The sequence below is a fragment of the Notechis scutatus genome, chromosome 1, assembly GCF_049901735.1.
Source record: "Notechis scutatus isolate UNSWTSFEM ecotype Mainland chromosome 1, rNotScu1.2, whole genome shotgun sequence".
NCBI classification, from domain to species: domain Eukaryota; kingdom Metazoa; phylum Chordata; class Lepidosauria; order Squamata; family Elapidae; genus Notechis; species Notechis scutatus.
Window position 1 is genome coordinate 226402749 of NC_142009.1, and position 20004 is coordinate 226422752.

At 41.6% G+C, this 20004-nt stretch overlaps 1 protein-coding gene across 5 annotated transcripts in view; it reads right to left on the reverse strand.

The window, feature by feature from the left end:
- The window catches only part of OBSL1 (obscurin like cytoskeletal adaptor 1), a 75747-nt gene that overhangs the window by 17379 nt on the left and 38364 nt on the right, over positions 1 to 20004 (reverse strand). For 3 of the 5 annotated variants that reach the window (XM_087950428.1, XM_087950426.1, XM_087950429.1), the window contains 7 exons: positions 19712 to 19987; positions 17179 to 17454; positions 12119 to 12394; positions 10697 to 10972; positions 7869 to 8144; positions 3787 to 4062; positions 1353 to 1619 (listed from right to left, as the gene is read on the reverse strand). In XM_087950428.1, coding sequence (XP_087806554.1) covers positions 1353 to 1619; positions 3787 to 4062; positions 7869 to 8144; positions 10697 to 10972; positions 12119 to 12394; positions 17179 to 17454; positions 19712 to 19987 — 1923 coding nt within the window. The remainder of the gene's footprint in view (positions 1 to 1352; positions 1620 to 3786; positions 4063 to 7868; positions 8145 to 10696; positions 10973 to 12118; positions 12395 to 17178; positions 17455 to 19711; positions 19988 to 20004) is intronic. The other 2 variants (XM_087950427.1, XM_087950430.1) reach the window with 2 other exon arrangements.

The window sequence follows — 20004 nt, forward strand, 5'->3', positions numbered from 1 at the left end:
TCTAATGGAAAAAGGGATTCTGCAAAGGTACATAAGTTAATATTGTTATGTTAGAAATATAAATAATTTCAGAAAATATGAAATAATGTATGATTAAAATGTTTGATAAAATAGTTATCATAACTTAGTGGAATGCTTGTCCACATTTTGTCCACTAACAAAATGAATATTTAATGATTTACAAAACATATGTGAAGAGAAATAAGGGAAAAATTAATTATGGAGATTATATGTGTCTTTAAGGAAGTATGATATTTAATTGAAAAGAAATGTTAAAGAGGTTAAGACTTTAATGATTATTAATGATAGAACTGAATTGGAATGGAATGAGGGTTTATAATTACATATATTTATAATCCATTTTTTTAAAGAACATAGTGTGTATTATAAGAATGTACCAAGCAGAATTCAATTGGAAGTTATGTATTATGTATTATATTGTAGGTCATAACCTTAAGGTATATATTGAAGTTTAAATAAGAGTTGAATGGATATAATTAAAAGATATAAAGGTGTATACTCCAATTAGTAACTACGGGAGAAAAGATAATATGAAATTGAAACAGAACAGACAAAAGTATAAATATAATGATTTGAATTGAGATGAGATAATCAAAATAAAATTGAGAAAATTAAAAGAGGGGAAAAACTACATAGAAAATGTAGAACAGTATAAGATGTGGAATAGAACACAAAAATGAGCATGAAATTGAGTTTGTGTCTGTATAAAGAAGTTCAACCCGGGACCATGCTATTTTCAAAAAAGATGTTTTACTTGTATTTTGTGTGTGTGAAAACCCAAATAAAACTTTATTATAAAAAAAAAAAATTCAGGTGCTTGGCAACTGGTTCATATTTATGATGGTTGCAGTGTCTTGGGGTCATGTGATCACCTTTTGTGAATTTCTGACAAGCAAAGTCAATGGGGAAGCCAGATTCACTTAACTGTGTGACTAACCTAACACCTGCAAGAAAGGCCGTAAAGGGAGGAAAACTCACTTAGCAACAAAAATTTGGGGCTGATTGTGGTCATAAGTCAAGGACCACCCGTATAGCAATGCACAGAGCATAATAGAATTACATGGCAGCCTGGGAAGTATGTGCATACTATTATGACACAAGAAACAAGTATTACTTGAACAATTTCCTAATGAAGGAAGATTGTGTTCTTCCTCCATTTGTTGTGAATTTGTTGTGATTGTGTTCATACAACAACTTATGCTTTCTTTTAATCAGTGGGGCCAAAGGGTGCTGTACATTAATGTGATGTTACTAAACTAAAGATACTAGAAGTTGAAACTAAACCTTTTCCATGCAAGGCATCTGCTCTCCAATTTCTCCAAAGAACTTACTTTGGACTGTGAGAATAGCCAAAGTACGGTCATCTTTGCTTTCACATGAATATTCGCCAGCATCTTCAGTCCTCACATTACGGAGTGTCAAGGAACGCTCTCGTCCCTCTGCTCCGATCTCCAGGTGTTCATTGGGTTCCAGCTCCTGCCCATCTTTCAGCCATGTCACATCACCCTTGGTTTTGCACAATTCACACCAGAACAACACTGTATCGCCCTGCAGAGCTGTCACATCTGAGAGACCCCGAACAAACTTCACCAGCAGTTCTGAGGTGGGGCAAAGAATAGTTTGGTTACAAAGGGTCAGATCTTGGCACTACTAAGTTGAAGTCACTCGAGAGTCAGGTTAACTGTATCAAACGTAGATGAAAATCCAGAATTATTGGTCAAAGTACCTGCACCTAGAAGAGAACTCTAAACGTTGTTGCGTACCACAGAACTGAAACTATCTTACTGAATCAGACAGGGGTTTGTTTCTCCCTGTGTTATATTTTCAACAGTGACCAGGCAGACGCATCTGAAGTCTCTCATAGACTATAACAGCTGTTCCACTGCTTGACCATAAGCATATGCCAAACAGGAATATATTGCCTCTACGCACAAATGGTCTATTTAGCTCTCATGGCTAATAACCGCCAATAGTTCCCTTATTGCAAATAACAGGCTATTTAAAACAAAAACCAAAAACAGCCACATGTTTTTACGGAAAGAACTACTGAGGAAATAATGGGAAATCCTCCCCTTTTCCCAACTGCTTGGGCAGAGGTTGGGAAAGTAGCCTTAAAGCTTCCATGCAAAGTTTGTTTGCTGCATGATCACAAGGCCCCCCTCTTGCAAACAAAGCCAGCTGGTCTGGTAGAACAGTGGTCCCCAACCTTTTTTGTACCAGGGACCGGTTTCAAGCAGAAACATTTTTTCAAGGACCGGGGGAGAGAATCCGAGTTTGGTAGTTTGCTTGCAGACGTTTCATTACCTGACTAGGTAACATCTGATGTTGTTACCTAGTCGGGTAATAAAACGTCTGCCAGCAAACCACCAAGTTCAGGGAGCGCCTCGGCCCTGCCTCCCTCAGCCCCATCCCTCAGGTGTCTCCCTCCCTCCCTCCCTCAGGTGTCTGCCTCGTTCCTCTCAGTCACTCTATCGCTCCTACAGCAGCCCAGGAAGAAACTGCTTCAAAGAAGCCGGGGTGGGGGGTGGCTTTCCTGTCGCCACAGCTTCCCGAAGCGCCCGTTCACCCCCACCCGCCCGCCCGCCCGCTCGCAGTTCAATCCACAGTGCTCCGTTCTACCTGCCTGCCTGCCTGCCTTCTTCGTTTCGGAGCAGCTTCGGCTGATAAAAAGAGGCGAATAGTTATTATTCTCAGCCGAAGCTGCTCCCAAACAAACAGACAGGCAGGCAGGCAGGCAGAACGGAGCACTGTGGATTGAACCGCGAGCGGGCGGGCGGGCGGGGTGGGGGTGAAACGGGCGCTTCGGGGAAGCTGCGGCGACAGGAAAAGCCACCCCACCCCGGCTTCTTTGAAGCAGTTTCTTCCTGGGCTGGTGGAGGAGCGAGAAAGCGACTGAGAGAGCTGAGCCAGAGAGCAGGACAGGCTTCGGTTGCTTCCTCCCTCCCCTTCTTTCATTTGTGTCCTTGATCCCCGATCCCAGCAGCATTCACCGAAGGCGAAGAAAGCCGCCATTTTTTTTTATTTTTTTTTCTTTGCGGCCCGGTAAAGAGTGCTCCACGGCCCGGTACCGGTCCGCGGCCCGGTGGTTGGGGACCCCTGTGGTAGAAGATCTACTGTCTCCATTGTCAATTAAGCTAAAGAGACAGAAGATCCAGCTGGGACAGGATCCTTAGTTTGACAGGCTTTGTGACGGCGTTGCCAGGAAAATTTTCACCACCATGGTTCATCCCATGGCTGAATGTAACCAAAGGTTCCCCACCTGCAAAACCCTTGTTTTTATATAACAGAAAAACTCATTCCTTTTTGAACGTGGTCATCCATCTCGAGTAGGCTGTATTTAATTTATTAAGGTTTTCCATAACACAAAGATGCCAACTTGATGCTGTAGAGCAAGGGTCTTCAAACTTGGTAAATTTAAGACTTGTGGACTTCAACTCCCAGAATCCCTGAACTAACATGACTGGAGGAGGACTTCTGGGAGTTGAAGTCCACAAGTCTTAAAGCTGTCAAGTTTGAAGACCCCTGCTCTAGAGTCACAGGAGATTCCTAAATCATTGGCCATGGCCTCTGAAAGTGTCCCAAACTGATAACAAGAAGAAAAATTAAATTGAGTGTGGATCCCATCTCCTGTTTTGTGGAGCATAGCCTTTGGCACACTACCGGAGACCAAATAGGGCCCCCTACCCAAGACCATTGCTGTGGGCCCATATCTGATTGCGTCTTGAATTGCCAGGACAGTGAACAGCCTCTGCACAGATCTCTTACCTTTCACGCTAAGCTCAAAATGCAGCTGGTCATGAGAAGAATGGCAGATGTACTCTCCAGCATCAGCTTTGCCTACATTACTCAGCAAGAGGCTGTGGACCCGTCCTTCTCTGCGCAACTGGCAGTGCTCCCCTGCCACAAGGATCCCTCGAGGTCCTTCCCAGCTGACCACGGATGACTCCTTGGAGACAATGGCTGAGAGCACTGCACTGCTCCCCTCCAGGACCAGCACCTTCTCTGGATGCTGTGGTTTTGACACAAACAGCACTGGGGCCTCTGGAATAAGAGAAAGGGAGCACAGAGAACACTCAGCTAGGCCTCTGATTCATACACACCATTGTGAACACTGAAACTGCTACTTGTTCTTTCTCTCTCTCTCTCTCTCTCTCTCTCCCTCCCTCCCTCCCTCTCCCTCTCCTCCCCCACCCCTCTCTCTCCTCTCTATTAACATATGTCATTTGAGCATTATCAAAACTCTACCTTGTAGTTGGAGATTACTTATTCGCAGTTCATGGGAATATTTCAGAAGTTAAAGATTCTGGTGGAGGGGATTCACCCCACTCAGCATATCACACATACTCATAGAAGTGACGCCTGCTAATCTCATGTTTCTGAGATCAACAAAGCAATCCTCAAAACAGACAAGGTGTCATACATGCCATCAGCCCTAAATGGGGATGGGTAACGTAAATTCACATATGACCACTAAAGGAACCACGGTCCAAAGTGAAGGATTAGCTCTTTATCACGGTCTCCGTGTCTAACTCATGGGCCAGACATAATAGCAGCTTTATTATCTGGAGAAAGTAGCGGTTTACAGAAAAGTCCTTCCATATCTCCAGGATGGAAGATCAAGCAGGTTGGGTTGGATAAAGGCAGACAATTGTTCTCAAGTGTGGGCAAGGAAATGTGATTAAGAAAAGCTTCAGTGCCTGCTGATGTTCTCTTAGGATGACCTCAGCAAGAAGGCACTGATACTTCACTAAACCATAACCAAGCCTTATGACAGCCGTAATTCATTTGAGAAGTTTCTGAGTGAGTTAACTTAAACTTTTCTGAGCCCCTGAAAGCACACAAAACGGTGTTGATTTCCCCAGGAAGCAATCAGCTGATACAAATATAAAGCAACCATTCTGTAGATATCCAAAGCAGCATAGTCCATTCCATCAGCATCAAAGAGTTGGTGTGACAGTAGAACTAGCAAGATATATTGATTAAGCAGGAGGACTTCAGCAGGAAAGAAATATCAAAATGCAAATCTAACTTTGTTCTCTGCTTCAGCGCCTTATTGTACATAGGATCATGCACAGTTACTTTATCTGCCTGAAGTTACGACTACTAAGAATGCTGGTCTTCACCAGAAATGGCAAAAATAGCCATCAGTTCAAATGGCTTCTGCATTAGCACAAACAGAAACAATGACACGTTGATACCAGCAGAGATATACGGTATGTGAGTAAAACTAAAGCCAAGTATTTCATGGAACATTTATATAACAAATGGATCTAAACCAGAAAAAAAGAAATTAGCTACCCATAAGGTATATCTGTAATTACGGTATATTAAAGTTAATCCACTATATGGAAAGCCAGTATATGGTGAGGATCGCAAGTGTTTTATACAGAATAATTTGATAAGACATACAGCTATATTCACTGCATGTCTGCCCTTCCAGGATAGAGTACAGTATCAGATTTGTAATGGATGCAAGTCAGTGAACAAGGTGACAAAAGTAGCAGCTGTTGCTATATGTCCAAGCAATTGAAGGATTGCCCAAGTAGGCATTTGGCATGTGTGACAGTATCTGTGAGACACTAGCAAAAATGTGTGCTTGTCAATGAGAAAAGTTCTGACCTTCCTCGTATTCAATGAGGAATCACCTAGGAGGAGATTAAATGGACTTCCTTGATATTACTCTGAAGTCTGTAGCTAATCAAGAATATATTTCCCATTTCAAATAGGATACCAATACACTTGGACTTATATACACAGTGCTTTACATAGCCCTCTCTAAGTGGTTTACAGAGTCAGCCTATTGCTCCCAACAATCTGGGTCTTCATTTTACTGGCCTCAGAAGGATGGAAGGCTGAGTCAACCTTGAGCCTGGTGAGATTCGAACTGCCAAATTGCAGGCAGCCGACAGTCAGCAGAAGGAGCCTGCAGGACTGCATTCTAACCACTGTGCTACCACGGGAACTGCAGCTCTAAGGATGCACCAATAATGAGTCAATTGTCCATGCCTGGACAGGCAATACCCTGCAAGTGAAAATTGGTCACCATGATGGCCGTAAGTATTGGGGGAACGAGAAGCCATGGCTGTTAGGATGGAGAAAGGAGAACCTCTAATCTAAGCCAAAATCAAGAAAGATGAAGGAATGATAATCATGCATATCTTGTATGGAACAGGTCTGTTAAACAACTACAGAAGTTCAGAGACTTCCTCAGCATCACAGACAAGAATTTCATGCTCCAAGTGCATTGTGAATGATTTCTCTGAGGGTGCCTTAGGCATGTTGGTTGTTGCCTAAGATATAATTACCCCAAAGGATGGACACAGGGTCTTCAAGGTAAATGCACCAATTAGTACTGAATCAGCAGCCTTCAATACCTGTTCTTGAAGGGTTGCTCTTCAGTGAGAAGAGTAGCTTGTAGAAGGATATCATATAAAGCTCTTCCTTCTTTACAGGAATAATGTTCACTTCTCACATCTGGAAACACTAACAGGCATCTACATGTTCCTCTCCTGGCATAATAGGCAGAGTTCATATCAATGGGAGAAGGTAAGCTTGACAATGTTGGCAATTATAGAAGGGCTACATAGGCTAAGGATACCCCAGAATCTCTCATCTGCATAAATCATACTAACAGGCTTCAGTGAAACAAGATAAACCATAAGCAGATGAACACCAGGCAAAGTAAAAAATAAATAAGTTTCGTAATAATAGAAACACATTTAAAGGGAAAGGCAAATAGACCAGAGATGCCAAACCAATTGCTACTACAAACTTGAGGGATAGTAGCAGTAGCTCAGTCTATTGGCATATCTAATAGGCAGAGAAGAAGGAACCTTCAAGAAAAAACTTTTAGGTTCCAGGCAGGCAGAGAACCTCAATACATGTGAATTTCAGAAATGACAATATTTAAAGAACAGTCAAATCTATTTCAACCCAGTATTTTCCTCCATGTCCACCCCATAAGGACCATCCTATATTTCATTGCACACTCAGACTCATGCTCCTCTCATCATATTACCTCACGTATTCTTCCCCTTTTCTAAGGCCTCATTCCATCCTATGAACTCCACAACCCCTCGTACCATACATGACTGTTCTGACCAAGGCTTATTGAGACACTAATAAACACATGTTAGTTCCAAAAACCCTTTTTTCTTTATTTCAACGGCTGTGAATTTTAGTCATTCACAGCCTGTAATGAGTCCCAAACAGTTTATGAATAATCCAAGAGAAGTCTGCCACAGTCTTTCAGGATAAGGCTGATAAGCACCCACCTTTATCTCCCTTGAAATGCTGCCAACGGCTAAATTGCCAATTAGTTATACAAGGCCAAACGAAGCACAAATTCAACACAAAGCTTCAGGTTCCAAACCGACCAGTATGAACAAAGTTGCTTCCTGCAAAAGTTCCTGTTCTTTTGCTCCTCCTTTATGTCTTATGGGAAGCCAATCACCTTCAAGTCTTACTCCCGAGTCTCCCCTTTTGTCTTAACTGTTCTTGCCTTCTGGCAGCTCTGCGCATATGCACACTGGGAACAGGCTCCCCTTATTCCTCTGCCTCGCTGCTGTTAGATTCTGGAGGCTCCGGAGTCAGCACACCACTCCCAGATGGCCCTGGCCCTCTGTATCGGATGCAGGACCTTCGTCTGAGTCCTCCCCAGACTCCCAGACTGGCCCATGTTCCTCCCCACTGTCCGACTCTGCTGCCGGCTCCACAGGCTGCCGGCAGACCACAACACATGACCTAGAACAAGGCTGTCATACCTTAATTTTCCAAGGATGGAAGAAGGATAGAAGAAGCCCTGACACTTGAGCATCTGGCTTGAAACTAAGACGGGTATTCTTTACCTTGTACATTTATTGTGTAATGCACTTCATCATCTCCAGTATTGCAGCTGAACGTGCCACAATCACATGGCTCAGATTGTTGGATGGTTAGGCTGTGGACCAGCCCCTCACTGCTCATAATCATTCGTGGCCCAGGACACAGTGGCTGCCTATTCTTGAGCCACTGGACACACGTCTTCTCTTGAGAAAGTTGGGCAACCAATGTCACATTCTCTCCTTCCTGGACTTCAATAGGTTCTCGGGCATCATCCTTATTCACAATGCACACAGGGGGTGCTAAGAGAAAAAAAAAATCCCTGTTAAGCAAAGCTGGATATGTTCCCTGTCTTAAAAGAAATTTTTTAAAAAATTGGGCTATCATTGAAGTACAATATCTTATAAACCTTTCTGAAACAGTAAAAAGAGGATAATATTGAATTACAGCTACATCTTTTCTTTTTGGACACTTATTTTATTACCATTCTGGAAGAGAACTGAAATCATCTTAATATTTATTCAACATATCCAGACAGCATCAGCATCAATGGCAGTTCCTTCTGTTAATTATTGCTGTATGCTAAAAATAAGTAATATTATTTATTTTTTATACCATGTAAGAGGAGGAGGAGGAGGAGGAGAAATATGGAATACAAGGATTTCCAGTCTCTTCTTAATGCTTATTCATATTACTCTGGGGAAAGTGAGTAAATCTCCATTGCCAGTGGCAGGCAACCACTGCTACTCTTTTTCCTCTGCATAATCTCCAGAAACAAACAGCTTTTAATTAAGAATTTAAGCCTAGATGCTTGCTTTTGCTGCCACCTCATCTTTTGGCAAGGACCAATGAGTTATTTTCTGCTTTTCCTCAAAGCATCTGTCCTGGTGCTTCCCCCGCAATTTCTTTCAAAGTCTGTACTGTATATCTTGCTTTTAGTCAGAAGAGAAATTACAGGCCAAAAGCTCGTAAGTCTTAGTAACCTAAAAATCTGGCCAAGTTACAGTCAGTGGAGTGTAGGCAAAAGGCCAGCTTGTTCCCTTCATTTTTTGTGTGCCCTATTCCAATTGCTAAATTTTTCTGGGTGTGAAGATAGGAAATCCTCCTCCAAAGGAATTTGGGAACATTCTGAGCAAAGGGATTCAGTAGCTTCTGAGGCAGAACCATTATTTCACCAGAACATGGCTGTCTGTGATGGGGGTCAGGTAAGGGTGGGGTGGGCGGAAATGATTATATGTGTGTGATGGCGTAATTAATCAAATGTTAATCTAACTTAAGTATATTACTGTGGAGGGCTGGTCCCAAACCCCTTTACAGCAGCTTCACCAAGGCCATGCTGCTGGAGCAACAGAAATCATGCTGACAGCAATAGCATTTAGACTTCTGTTTCATAATGCTTTACAGCCCTCTCTAAGTGATTTATGGAGTCAGCATATATCAAGTCTCTTGACAGAAGATGATGGAAGAGACAGTCCTAACATCAGATCAACTAAAAATGGTGTTTAGGCATCTTAGTTATGGGATAGAGAAGAGGCCAAGACAGTATCATGAGGACATAAAGAAAAATTACCAAGTTATCTTTGAACCATAGTTTAGAGGACATATGGATACATACAGGTAATCCTTGACTTACAACCACAATGAGGGAACAAATATTCCATCTGTAAGTGATGCAGCCCTTAAGTGAATTGTGTCTCATTTTATGATTTATTTATTTATTTTTGCCATGGTTGTTAAGTGAATTCAGCTTCTCCTATTGAATTTGTTTGTTAGAAACACCCTGGGAAGGTTGCAAATGGTGGGACAATACACTCATCACAAATAGATGCTGGTTGCCAAGCACCCAAATTTTGATCCTGGGACCATGAAGATGCTGTGACAGTGAGGACCAGTTGTAAGTCACTTTTGCAGCATCATTATAACTGCAAATGGTCATTAAACAAATGGTTGTAAGTTGAGGATTTCCCATATTTTGTCAATCATCTGTTTCATTATTACCCCTCTAACCCCCACCCAACATCACCTCCGCCAGTCTGTCATGCGGGAAAGGTTGGAGTTGCTGTTCTAAAAGGCGGAATGATGACAGAGAAGGTTTTTCTCCTAGACCCCACCAGCCAGAATTCCTTGACCCATGCCTCCGCTACCAGCATGGATAGGGTGGTCCTGTCCCATTCTCAAGTAACCTGGACCCATACCAGGCAGGGCTTTATAGATAATAACTAACACTTCGAATTGCACCTGGAAGCAAAGTGGCAGCCAGTGCAGCTCACGGAGCAGCAGTGTAACATGGCTTATCTCTCAGGGGTGGGATTCTACCGGTTCTGTCCATTTCCGTAGAATCAGTTGCTATGAAAAGCAGCAAACAGAGAGCATACATAGAACCGGTTCTATGTCTGCTGCTGTTTTGGCCCGCCCGCCCGCCTGGGCTCTTACCTGGTCTTTATTTCCTGCATTTTCAACCACAGCTGCTTTGCGCGACACAGTTGCGATTGAAAAAGCAGGGGAAAAGGGCTTTTTCAACTGCTGCGCACCCGCGCGCAGTGCTGCTCAGCTGTCCAGGCAGCTAGATGACAACGATATACACGCGTGCAAAATGTAAAATCACTGAACCGGTAGTTACACCGGTCAGATCCCACCCCTGTTCTCTATGTTATAAATTCTGAAATGAGGAGAATATTGGATACTATTCAATATTCAATACTAATATTCAATATTGAACCAATGACTTCTTGCTCACCGTCTCAGATTCAGCCATTACTCTGCACCAATTCCCCCATACACTACATTTTTGTGCCTTCCTGTGCTTTCAACCCTTTCCCTGTTGTTTCATTTTCCCCCCTTGAACCACTCTCACCTGCTACTTCTACAGCAGTCACCCTCTGGTCTGTGCCTGCATCACACACATAAGAGCCTGAATCGCCTGGGGTGACACTAAGGATGGTGAGTTGCTGGTGCCTTCCAGTGGCCTCTATGCAAACCCGCTTGGCCGCCGCTAGCTCCTTGCCATTCCAGAGCCATCGCACGGCAATTGTAGGTGAAGACGTCTCACAAGCCAAGATTAAATCTTCTCCAGTTGCCAAGGAGCGATGCTCTGGCATCCCTGCATTTCCCACGATGGAGATGGGAGGCTCTTGGAAACCAAAAAGAAAAAAGAAAACACTGTCATAAAACAGGGCCCAGACAGGGTTTGGCAGCCAGCTGAATGGCACAAGCTGCCTCCTGTCAGTCTTCACAAAATATCGGTGTCCTGTAGCTGACCAGACAAATGGATCTGATCTTGAAAGTCATTTATTTCAGGCTCTAAAAATATGTAGCTTGCTTGCCTTACTTCCCCACCCAGGAATGCTAAATTCAAGATTTAGCATTAGAGCCTTTTAAAAGGACAGCCTCCCCTTCCACACGTCAAAAAAAGCTGCATGGCAGGAAGACTAGGTGTCACTTCAGAGCAAAGGGGAACTGTTGTGCACAGGACACAAACATCTCTAATGCTGGAGGCAATATTGCAAGTCAACATCCACAGCCATGTCCTATATAAACTGTGTAATTTTATCCCACAACAAATAAAAGTGGAAGACTTTATATTTAAAAAAGGAAGGTGTTGTGTAGCTACTGTTCTTGATCTATCTCAGTAATACTCAGTATTTCTTGATGCTAAATTTTGACTTTCTTTTATAAACAACCCCTATGGCCTACTAATTACTATAAATATCAGCAGAAACAAAGCCCATTTTAAGCTCTGCGTTGAATGATAACGCTGTGTTTTATTAGTGGGATTTCAGAAGGTGCTGGAAATGCAACTTTGTGAAGACTAATTACCTCTTAAAAGTCTTCTTCAATTGTAGTAGTATAAACAATTTATAAAGAAATAAATCAAATGTACAGTCATGGTTCTGAAAAGATATTAAATCATATTGACTTTAACTAGCCAAAACATGTACTTTCCTGTTGATGAATAATGAGGGACCTTCTAAGACTCCATTCACAAAATAGCAGCCACAGCTATTGTTGCCAAAAAGAAGAGACAAAGCTAGTGACTGTGAATAAGCTGACCTTCTTCAAGTGTATGCTGGAAGAACAAGTTTGTATTGAATTTTTTATTTCCTGTACTGAATATGGATTACTGAAATAGTGTTGAATTAATCTGGAAGCTGGAACACAATGCTCTTTCCATGTTACACTTGACATTCTTGCTTTATAAACAATGTAATGTTTTCATAAAAGGAACTTGTTCATAAGTGGCCTTCCCTTCCATTCACCAACCACCCTCAGACATTACCTTCTACCGTGACGTAGAAGATGAGGCTGTCGTCACCACTGTCACACAGATATTCCCCGGCATCAGACATTTCCACGGCTGAAACCACCAACGAATGTCGCGTTCCATCTTGTTCCAACCACCCACGTTCTGTGTCCTGCAGTTTCTCCCCATCCTTGTACCATTTCACCTCTCCTTTGGGGCAAGACAGTGTTACTGACAGCACCAGGTCTTCAGAAACCAAGCAACGGTGGTGGGTTTGCAGCTCATCTCGCCCCACTATTTGAACCGGAGGATCTGTCAGTACAAACAATGCTAGTTAAATTTCTGTGGCTTGTTCTCATTTTAATTGCTGTTTTAACAAGGGGAATGCTGTTGTGATTAACATAATAGTAATTCTCCTATTTTAGTCCTCTCTCTTGTTTTACATTAAAAAAAAGTTTCCTAAGTGATGCACAAATTGGAATGGTGTGATGAGCTTATCCTGGGGATCTAATCTCCAAGGGATATCTAATTTAAGACATCATCAACTCTAAAAACAAAACCACACATAGCTGAAGGTAGACTTGACCTTGACCCAGGAGAACATGTTACTTGGAGAACCTAGATCAGATTTCTCGTATTATTACCCTTCGGTTGTTAGATATCATTTCTCACCATTGTCAGCCAGTTTTAAGAACCGGCCTTCATTTTCCAGGGAAGCCCTAACAGCTTCTTGAGTTTGGGAAGAAATATAACAACAAGGATTGCTCAATGTTCTCTAACAAGAGTATGTCATAAGCAGAAGTGGTATTCAGCAGGTTCTGGCCTGTTCTGTAGAACCAGTAGTGGAAATTTTGAGTAGTTCAGAGAACCAGTGGTAACTTTCACCCAGGAGTGGGGATGAAGACTTTACAATATCCTTCTCCTGCCATGCCCACCAAGCCACACCACCAAGCCATGCCACGCCCACCAAGCCATGCCCACAGAACCGGTTGTAAAAAAATGTGAATCCCATCACTGGTCATAAGTTTTGCCTCTGGAATCAACAGGCCTGCAGACAGCCATGTTGAAGTCAATTGGACCTTGATCCCCCAGGCACAAATGAAGCAATGGGCATTTTCATTGGTAAAGCTTCAATGATTTGGGACCCCTCTTCCCTCTGTTTTTCCAACATCACATCCTTGTTCATACAGAAAAGACAGCAAGAGAAAGGCAGTGGTGGGATTCAAATAATTTAACAACAGGTTCGTTGCCCTAATGAGTTCTTCCAACAACCAGTTCACCAAACTGCTCAGAAAATTAACAACCGGTTCTTCTGAACTGGTGCAAACTGGCTGAATCCCACTATTGGAGAAAGATGTCTGTAAGAGAAATGATCATCCTAGCCATATGACTTTTACTTTTCCACTCTACAGGTAGCCCTTGACTTATGGCTACAAGTGGGCCAGAATCTCTGCTGCTAAGCAAGTTAATTAATCACACCTGATTTTATGATCTTTCTGCTAGAGGTGTTAAGCGAATCAAGGCAGTTGTTAAGTGAATCACACAGTCAAAAACTGAATCCAGCTTCCCCATTGACTTTGCTTGAAGCCAGCAGGGAAAGTTGCAAATGATGATCGCATGCTCCCAGAACACTGCAACTGTCCTAAAATTAGTTGCCAAGCATCCATATATTGATCATGTGACCGTAGAGCAGACCTGGGCATTTTACAGCCCTTTGGCTGTCCCTGTCCGGCTCACATGAGGTCAATCAGAAATTAAGAATCAAATGTAAATAAGTGTATGACATGCATGCAATACAATTGCATTTGTTATATTTTGAAGGCAACTGCTATTTTTTTCCCACTTTTTTTCCAATTTACGTATGCGTGTCTAGGCACCTTCACAGCCCTATTGGTTTGGCCCTCCACAACAGTCCCAGTTTCTCGTGTGATCTCTTGGGAAAATTAATTCACCCACCCCTGCTGTAGTGATACTGTGACACTGTAAATGCGAGAAACAGTTGTAAGGCACTTTTTTCCCAGTACTGTAGTAACTTTGAATAGATGCAAAACAAATAGTTGTAAGTCAAGGACTACCTGTAAGTCCAAGTAAAGAGCTCTTTAAATTGCACATTTTACTAAATGCTCCCTAGGAATTCCCCATTCAAAGGTCCTTATAGACTTTCAACAGGTCTGCAACAGTAAGCACCCCAGAACATTCACTGGTTCCATGAGAACAAAATGCCGAAGGATACTTCATCCCCAAGTTTGCAGATTTCCTTTGTTTCCCTGCCTTTTCTACAAATACCCCTTCTAGTAGAGAAAAAGTCTATGGACCAAATGTCCATAGCAAATGTTTATGAAAGCAAGCCTTTCCCCAAAGCAACACCAATATCACCCAAGTTATACAAACTTTGTATATATGGTGTATTGACTGAAGAAAGCCTTTTGCACTTCGTACTGCACTTTACTTCCTGTCTCCTCTCAAACAACGAATAACAAAATCAGAACTAAACAATATCCTATCTCCCTGCCTTCATCATCATTTACCCACTGAATACATTAAATGCAGATTATCTGCTGCCAAGGCTGTCACAAAGCCAGCTCCATCTAGTGGACAAAAAAACCCCCACCCACTACAGCAACTGACCGATGTTTTCATAGAGCACCCATTGGGATTAAACTCATTCAGCTCCTGAAGAAGCTGACCTCTTTCTTCCAAGAGGAAATTGAGTCACCTCTCCATGGTTTTGCTCAAGGCATACTTGAAAAATATATTGCAGGACTTTTTTCCTCCTCTCTTAACAACCTAGGACAGCTAGGACGTTCTTACATACAACTGCTTTGCCAGATAAAATTCCAACTCAGCCAAAGCAACAGTGGTCACTCCCTTGCAACAAGGATCCCTTTCCTAAAGTACTTTCCATTACACTTCTTATATGCTAGAAACTGCTGCTCTTCAAAGTGACGTACGGAAATGTAACAGATTGATCCCAGATCGTTTGCTATCTAAAGAAGAATAATGCTCATGCCAGCTTCTCAAATCAAGGTGTGTAAAAAACAAAGCTGCTCAAGTAACTCTGGCACCACCATGTCTAAAGAGCCAAACTAATACAACAGTAAATAGACCAGCTGTGCTTTCATGACAATTAAAATGCACAGCTTAAGACAATCTTCTTACTTAGCCTAATTGTAGGGCAGGCCCTGACCTACAAAAGATTTTTGACACCAAAAGCTACATTCTGTGGAAACTCTGAATCAATGCTGCACGTACCCCAGTTTAATAATATGGGAGCATTTTTCAAAGATCTCCATTGTTTAAAAAAAATGCGAGTAACCATTCTTCTAATAATACCTTTTCTAAGTAAAACAGCACACAGGGGAGAAAATCCAATTTTCTCTCTCAAGAAAGCATAGGCACGCTTAAGTAAAAGAAATTGCCTGAAAATGAATTCATGTCACTCAGCCAACGCTCCTTGGGTATCCCAGCTGTTGCTTTAGAAAGAAAGGTTCTTTAGCCAAAGATTCCTCAGAAGCAGCCAATGATCAGATGGCCAAGAGGCAGGAAAACATCAATTGTGTGACATCGTGTAGGAAAATAGCAATCTCATGCCAGCTGTCCAAGTACCAATAATGGCATTAAATAAATATACAATGCTACATCATAAAGATAAATTTTAATCAGAAGGGAGACTAGATCACATGTAACTCCACTAGAACTACGTTCAGAATTTCTAGATAGTTTATCAAACTAAAAATTTAATTTCAAAGGAATGTACAACAAAGCTCTGTACTTAACCAGATAAAGCCACCTCTCATCACTTGCATCTACCAGACAGAGCTGAACTAAGCATTAAACTCAGAGACCCATATGTATCATAAAAAGCCTACAAAATTTCTAACACCAGAATTTGCATTTGAACAAGATGCACTTTTCAGGAATACCAACAGATCTGAGCTGAAGATTAGAAAATGGGTTAAATTTTCTCCTATTTTCAATCTAATGACGTCTGGCCATGGGAAAGTTCAGATTCCTTCCATCTGCCACACTCTTGGCTAAGAACCTTGGAAAGTTTTTATCTGATCCAACCATATTTTTGTAAACTCTGTATTTCTGAAAACATAAAAACATTTCCAGATGCTGCTTTTTCCTTGCTCCTTGGGCCTCAACTCCCCCATTAGTATCACTGCATTCTCCACAAACCAGCATTGATGCAATGCAAATCTCTAAAATGTCCACCCTCACTAGTTTTGGAAAATCTATTTGTATTCTCTTTCTTCCTCACTTTAGAGACAGATAAAATTTATTTTCCAGCAAGTTCACCCTATGTTTATGGCCATTAAAGAGGCTGCTTTTAACATTTCCCAGCTCCTAGTCAATATTCCATTCAGCCTAGCTGAGGGAAAAGCCCTTAATGCAATTTTGCTGGGCTGTCACCCTCTGACAGACTTTGCTGCCATATACGCTCTCAGTTTGCTAGAGTCTTACACATGCCATATTAGCCTGGTGCCACGGTGTGCACAAAAAAGGCAAAGGTTGCTTGTTAATTCATGATGCATATAAATGTATCAGGAACCCTGTAATAACGCACACAGAAAACTCAAAGAGAATGCAAACAGAATAGCCAATAATCCTCCCCTGGCTAACAGAAGCCAATATTGAGGGCAACTGAAATGCCTGCAGCAAGATGGCTTCATGAATGGTGTTCATACCAATCCTCATATATAGTCTGTCACCAAACAATTGCAGACCTAGAAATATTAGCTTGTTTGGACAATTGCGGGCAAGAGGGAATGCTTTCTGCCTCTCCTGCATATCAAAGAATACTTCTTTTGAATCAGGAGATAAATTATACTTATGTCCAATGTGCCAACTCTGGAGATAGGGTAGACCTTTGCTTTTCAGGAGCTCTGGAGCAATTTTGCTCAAGATCTGTATAGTGATGCTTTGGAGTATCTACTCATCGAGAAAAGAAGCTAATAACCAATGCAGAATAGTATATCTAAACGATTCAACCAGTGTTAGACAAATTCTCCCAACAACCACCCATCCACCCAGGTAGTATGTTCTCACCTCCTTTTCCTAGCACTATCAGCTTCCCTGAATGCTGCACTCACCAGACACCTGGAGGGTGAAGGTCCTGGTATCATCAAGAGTGTGGCAGATGTATTTCCCAGAATGCTCTGGGCCAGCTGCAGGGATGACCAAACACCGCCGGGCACCCTCTTCCTCCAGGATGAGGCCGCTGTTGGCCTCTACTCTGACACCATCCTTAACCCAGTGGACAGGCGCATTCCCATGGGAGAGCACACAGGCCATAGTCACTGTATCCCCCGTTGAGGCCTTCAGGACAGAGGGAGTCCTGCGCGGCTGCACGATCTTCACAGGGGGCTCTGGAAGGAGAGGGCAGGTAGCCCAGGTTTGAAGAGGCCACAACTGCAACACAAGTGCTGTTGCTGGGCAAAACCGCAAACGTTTATGGGTTGAGAGAATACCTTTGCAACAAGAAAACCTTGTATTCTGAGAAGAGAAGCCTTGGAGATACATCTTTTCTATAGGTAAATTCTAACAATTCCCTTTTCATTTTGTTCTCAGCTTGGAAGGTAACAAGTGCCCTTTCTGTCTTTCAGAAAAGCACTTCAAAAATTGATCCTCCCTTCCACCTTAAGTGGTTTTGACTTCAGTGCTTCAAGGATTCCTTTCTTGGTATTTTTCTCTATAGAGAGGAATTTAGCAAGATGAGAATTTCAGAGGGGAAGGGAATTTTTAAAGGTTCCTTTTTTCTGCTACGATTAATTGCAGCTGCTCTGTTTGTGTGCTTTCTATGTACATTTATATATTAAATATCCTATGTATCTTATGTGAAAAATAAAAATGCCCTCAAGCTGAAATATCTCATCTTCCAAGGTATTTTATTTTATTCCCCACTCCAGCCAATAATTCTATATGTGTAGTTTGGCTCAATTTCCCAAGATTAAGTCATCCTGACTTGCCAGTAAAATCCCATTTTAAAGAGCTGCTATACTTTAAAGCAATATTTTGTGATCCTTTCCCTGCAGCTCCATTCATAAAATCCAGGTATGATATTAGATGTTTGTGCTGCATCTTCACACTAACAGTTTATACACAAGCTATTTTCTCTAATCCACATACTAATTCTATATAGGTTGCCCATTCTATATAATAGTCAAGATAAATACTGCAGCATGCAAAATGTTGCTGTTTCACCAAGCATCTTCAAGATTCTGCATTTACTGTTATTTTGGGGCAAACATTCAGCAAAGCATTCCATCTCTGTTTTAGTCGAAACGTTGACTAAAGCATAGGGCTGGAAAGCTTTGTTGAATGTTTGCCCAAAATAATACTGAATGCAGAGTCTTGACAAGCAAAATCTCATATATTACACAGCAAACCCTGGTGATTCGGTATTCTTTTAAAAGTTAAAGAAATTTTAGTCAACAAGGATTCTCCAAGAATAGCTGGCTGTACAGGTGGCCAATTTCAGAACAAATCAATTATACTATAATGCATGCATACATTTAATAGCAAACTTTTCTGCATTTGCTTTTTATAGTAGTGGGATTTATTTTCACAGCAATTTTGCTTATCTGTTTAGGCAGAAAAGATTCTATCTTTGATATCTTCATTATTTTTATTATTTTGGGCAAAAAAGCAAGCAAGAGCATAATAAAAATGTGTAAAATGTATGCATGGTGTGGGTCTCTACCACTATTCGATCCCAGAATCATCTAATGAAGCTGAAGACAAACTATTCAGAATGATAAAATGACGCATTCCTTTACACCTGTCTAGTTATGCTACTGAATTATTTTCTATGAAAAGTAGGGATCTGTCCTAATTCAGAAGTCTTAATTAATCAATTCAAGAAAGAAGTTGTTCATTGTACCTCATTTCCAACACCAGAAACCATATAGAATCTGGGCAGCAACTAGTTACGGCTGCTTTCATGTCTTGCTGTGTGGCTTTCTTGGGATATATGATTGGGCACTCTAGAAAATAAATTGCTATCACTTGACCCAGATGCAATCAGTATTATACTTGCAGCATTTACCCCTAAACATATTATTACTTGGAGAGAGATGCATTCTTGGCAAAATTCAATAAGGCCTAAAATGTCGATAAAGGCCAATTATAAAACTTAGTTACTTCCATACTTGGCTCTCACAGTTGCTATATGTATCTGATCTCAATTAATCTTTCCTTGCATTCAATTTTCCTTATTCTCCCCCACCTCCCCTTCATAAAAGATAAGAGGCAAGGTTTGGAAACAAATGGCATAATATTTATTCTATATTGGATTGTATACAACCAGAAAGAATGTTTTTAAAAAGAACAAGGGAAACTCCATAATTTTCATAACACTAAGTCCAGTACTGTTGTTAATACGTTTTGTAGTTTATGGGCATTGCTATAGCTGTGAAAAGACATTCCATATTGGGATAAAAGTAAAAACACAAGTATTGACCCAGATTCAGGAGTGGGAGAACAAAAAGGGTGTATTTATAGATTAGTTAAATTAAGGCAGATTTTTGTAGATTTGATGGTTTTTTTATTTATAATGCTGGGTCAGGTTATGTTTGGGATTATTTATTAATTTGAGAACTGCAGAGCCAGGGCTGGAAAGCTCACCTGAAACCATGACATCAAAAGAGACAGATTCATCCTTGGTCTCACAGATGTATTCCCCAGCATCTTCAACGCTTGTCCTCAAGATCACAAGGCAACGTTCTGCACCTTCTGCATGAAGCAACAGGTTGTGTGTCTCATCCACCTCCAGGCCATCCTTGAACCAGTGCACCAGGGCATCAGGAATGGACACTGTGCAACTCAACTCTAGGCGGTCAAATTCCTGCACCTGCTTCTCTAGTGAACGTTCAGCTGGCTGCAAAATCTGCACCAGAGGCTCTGGTAGACAAACATAC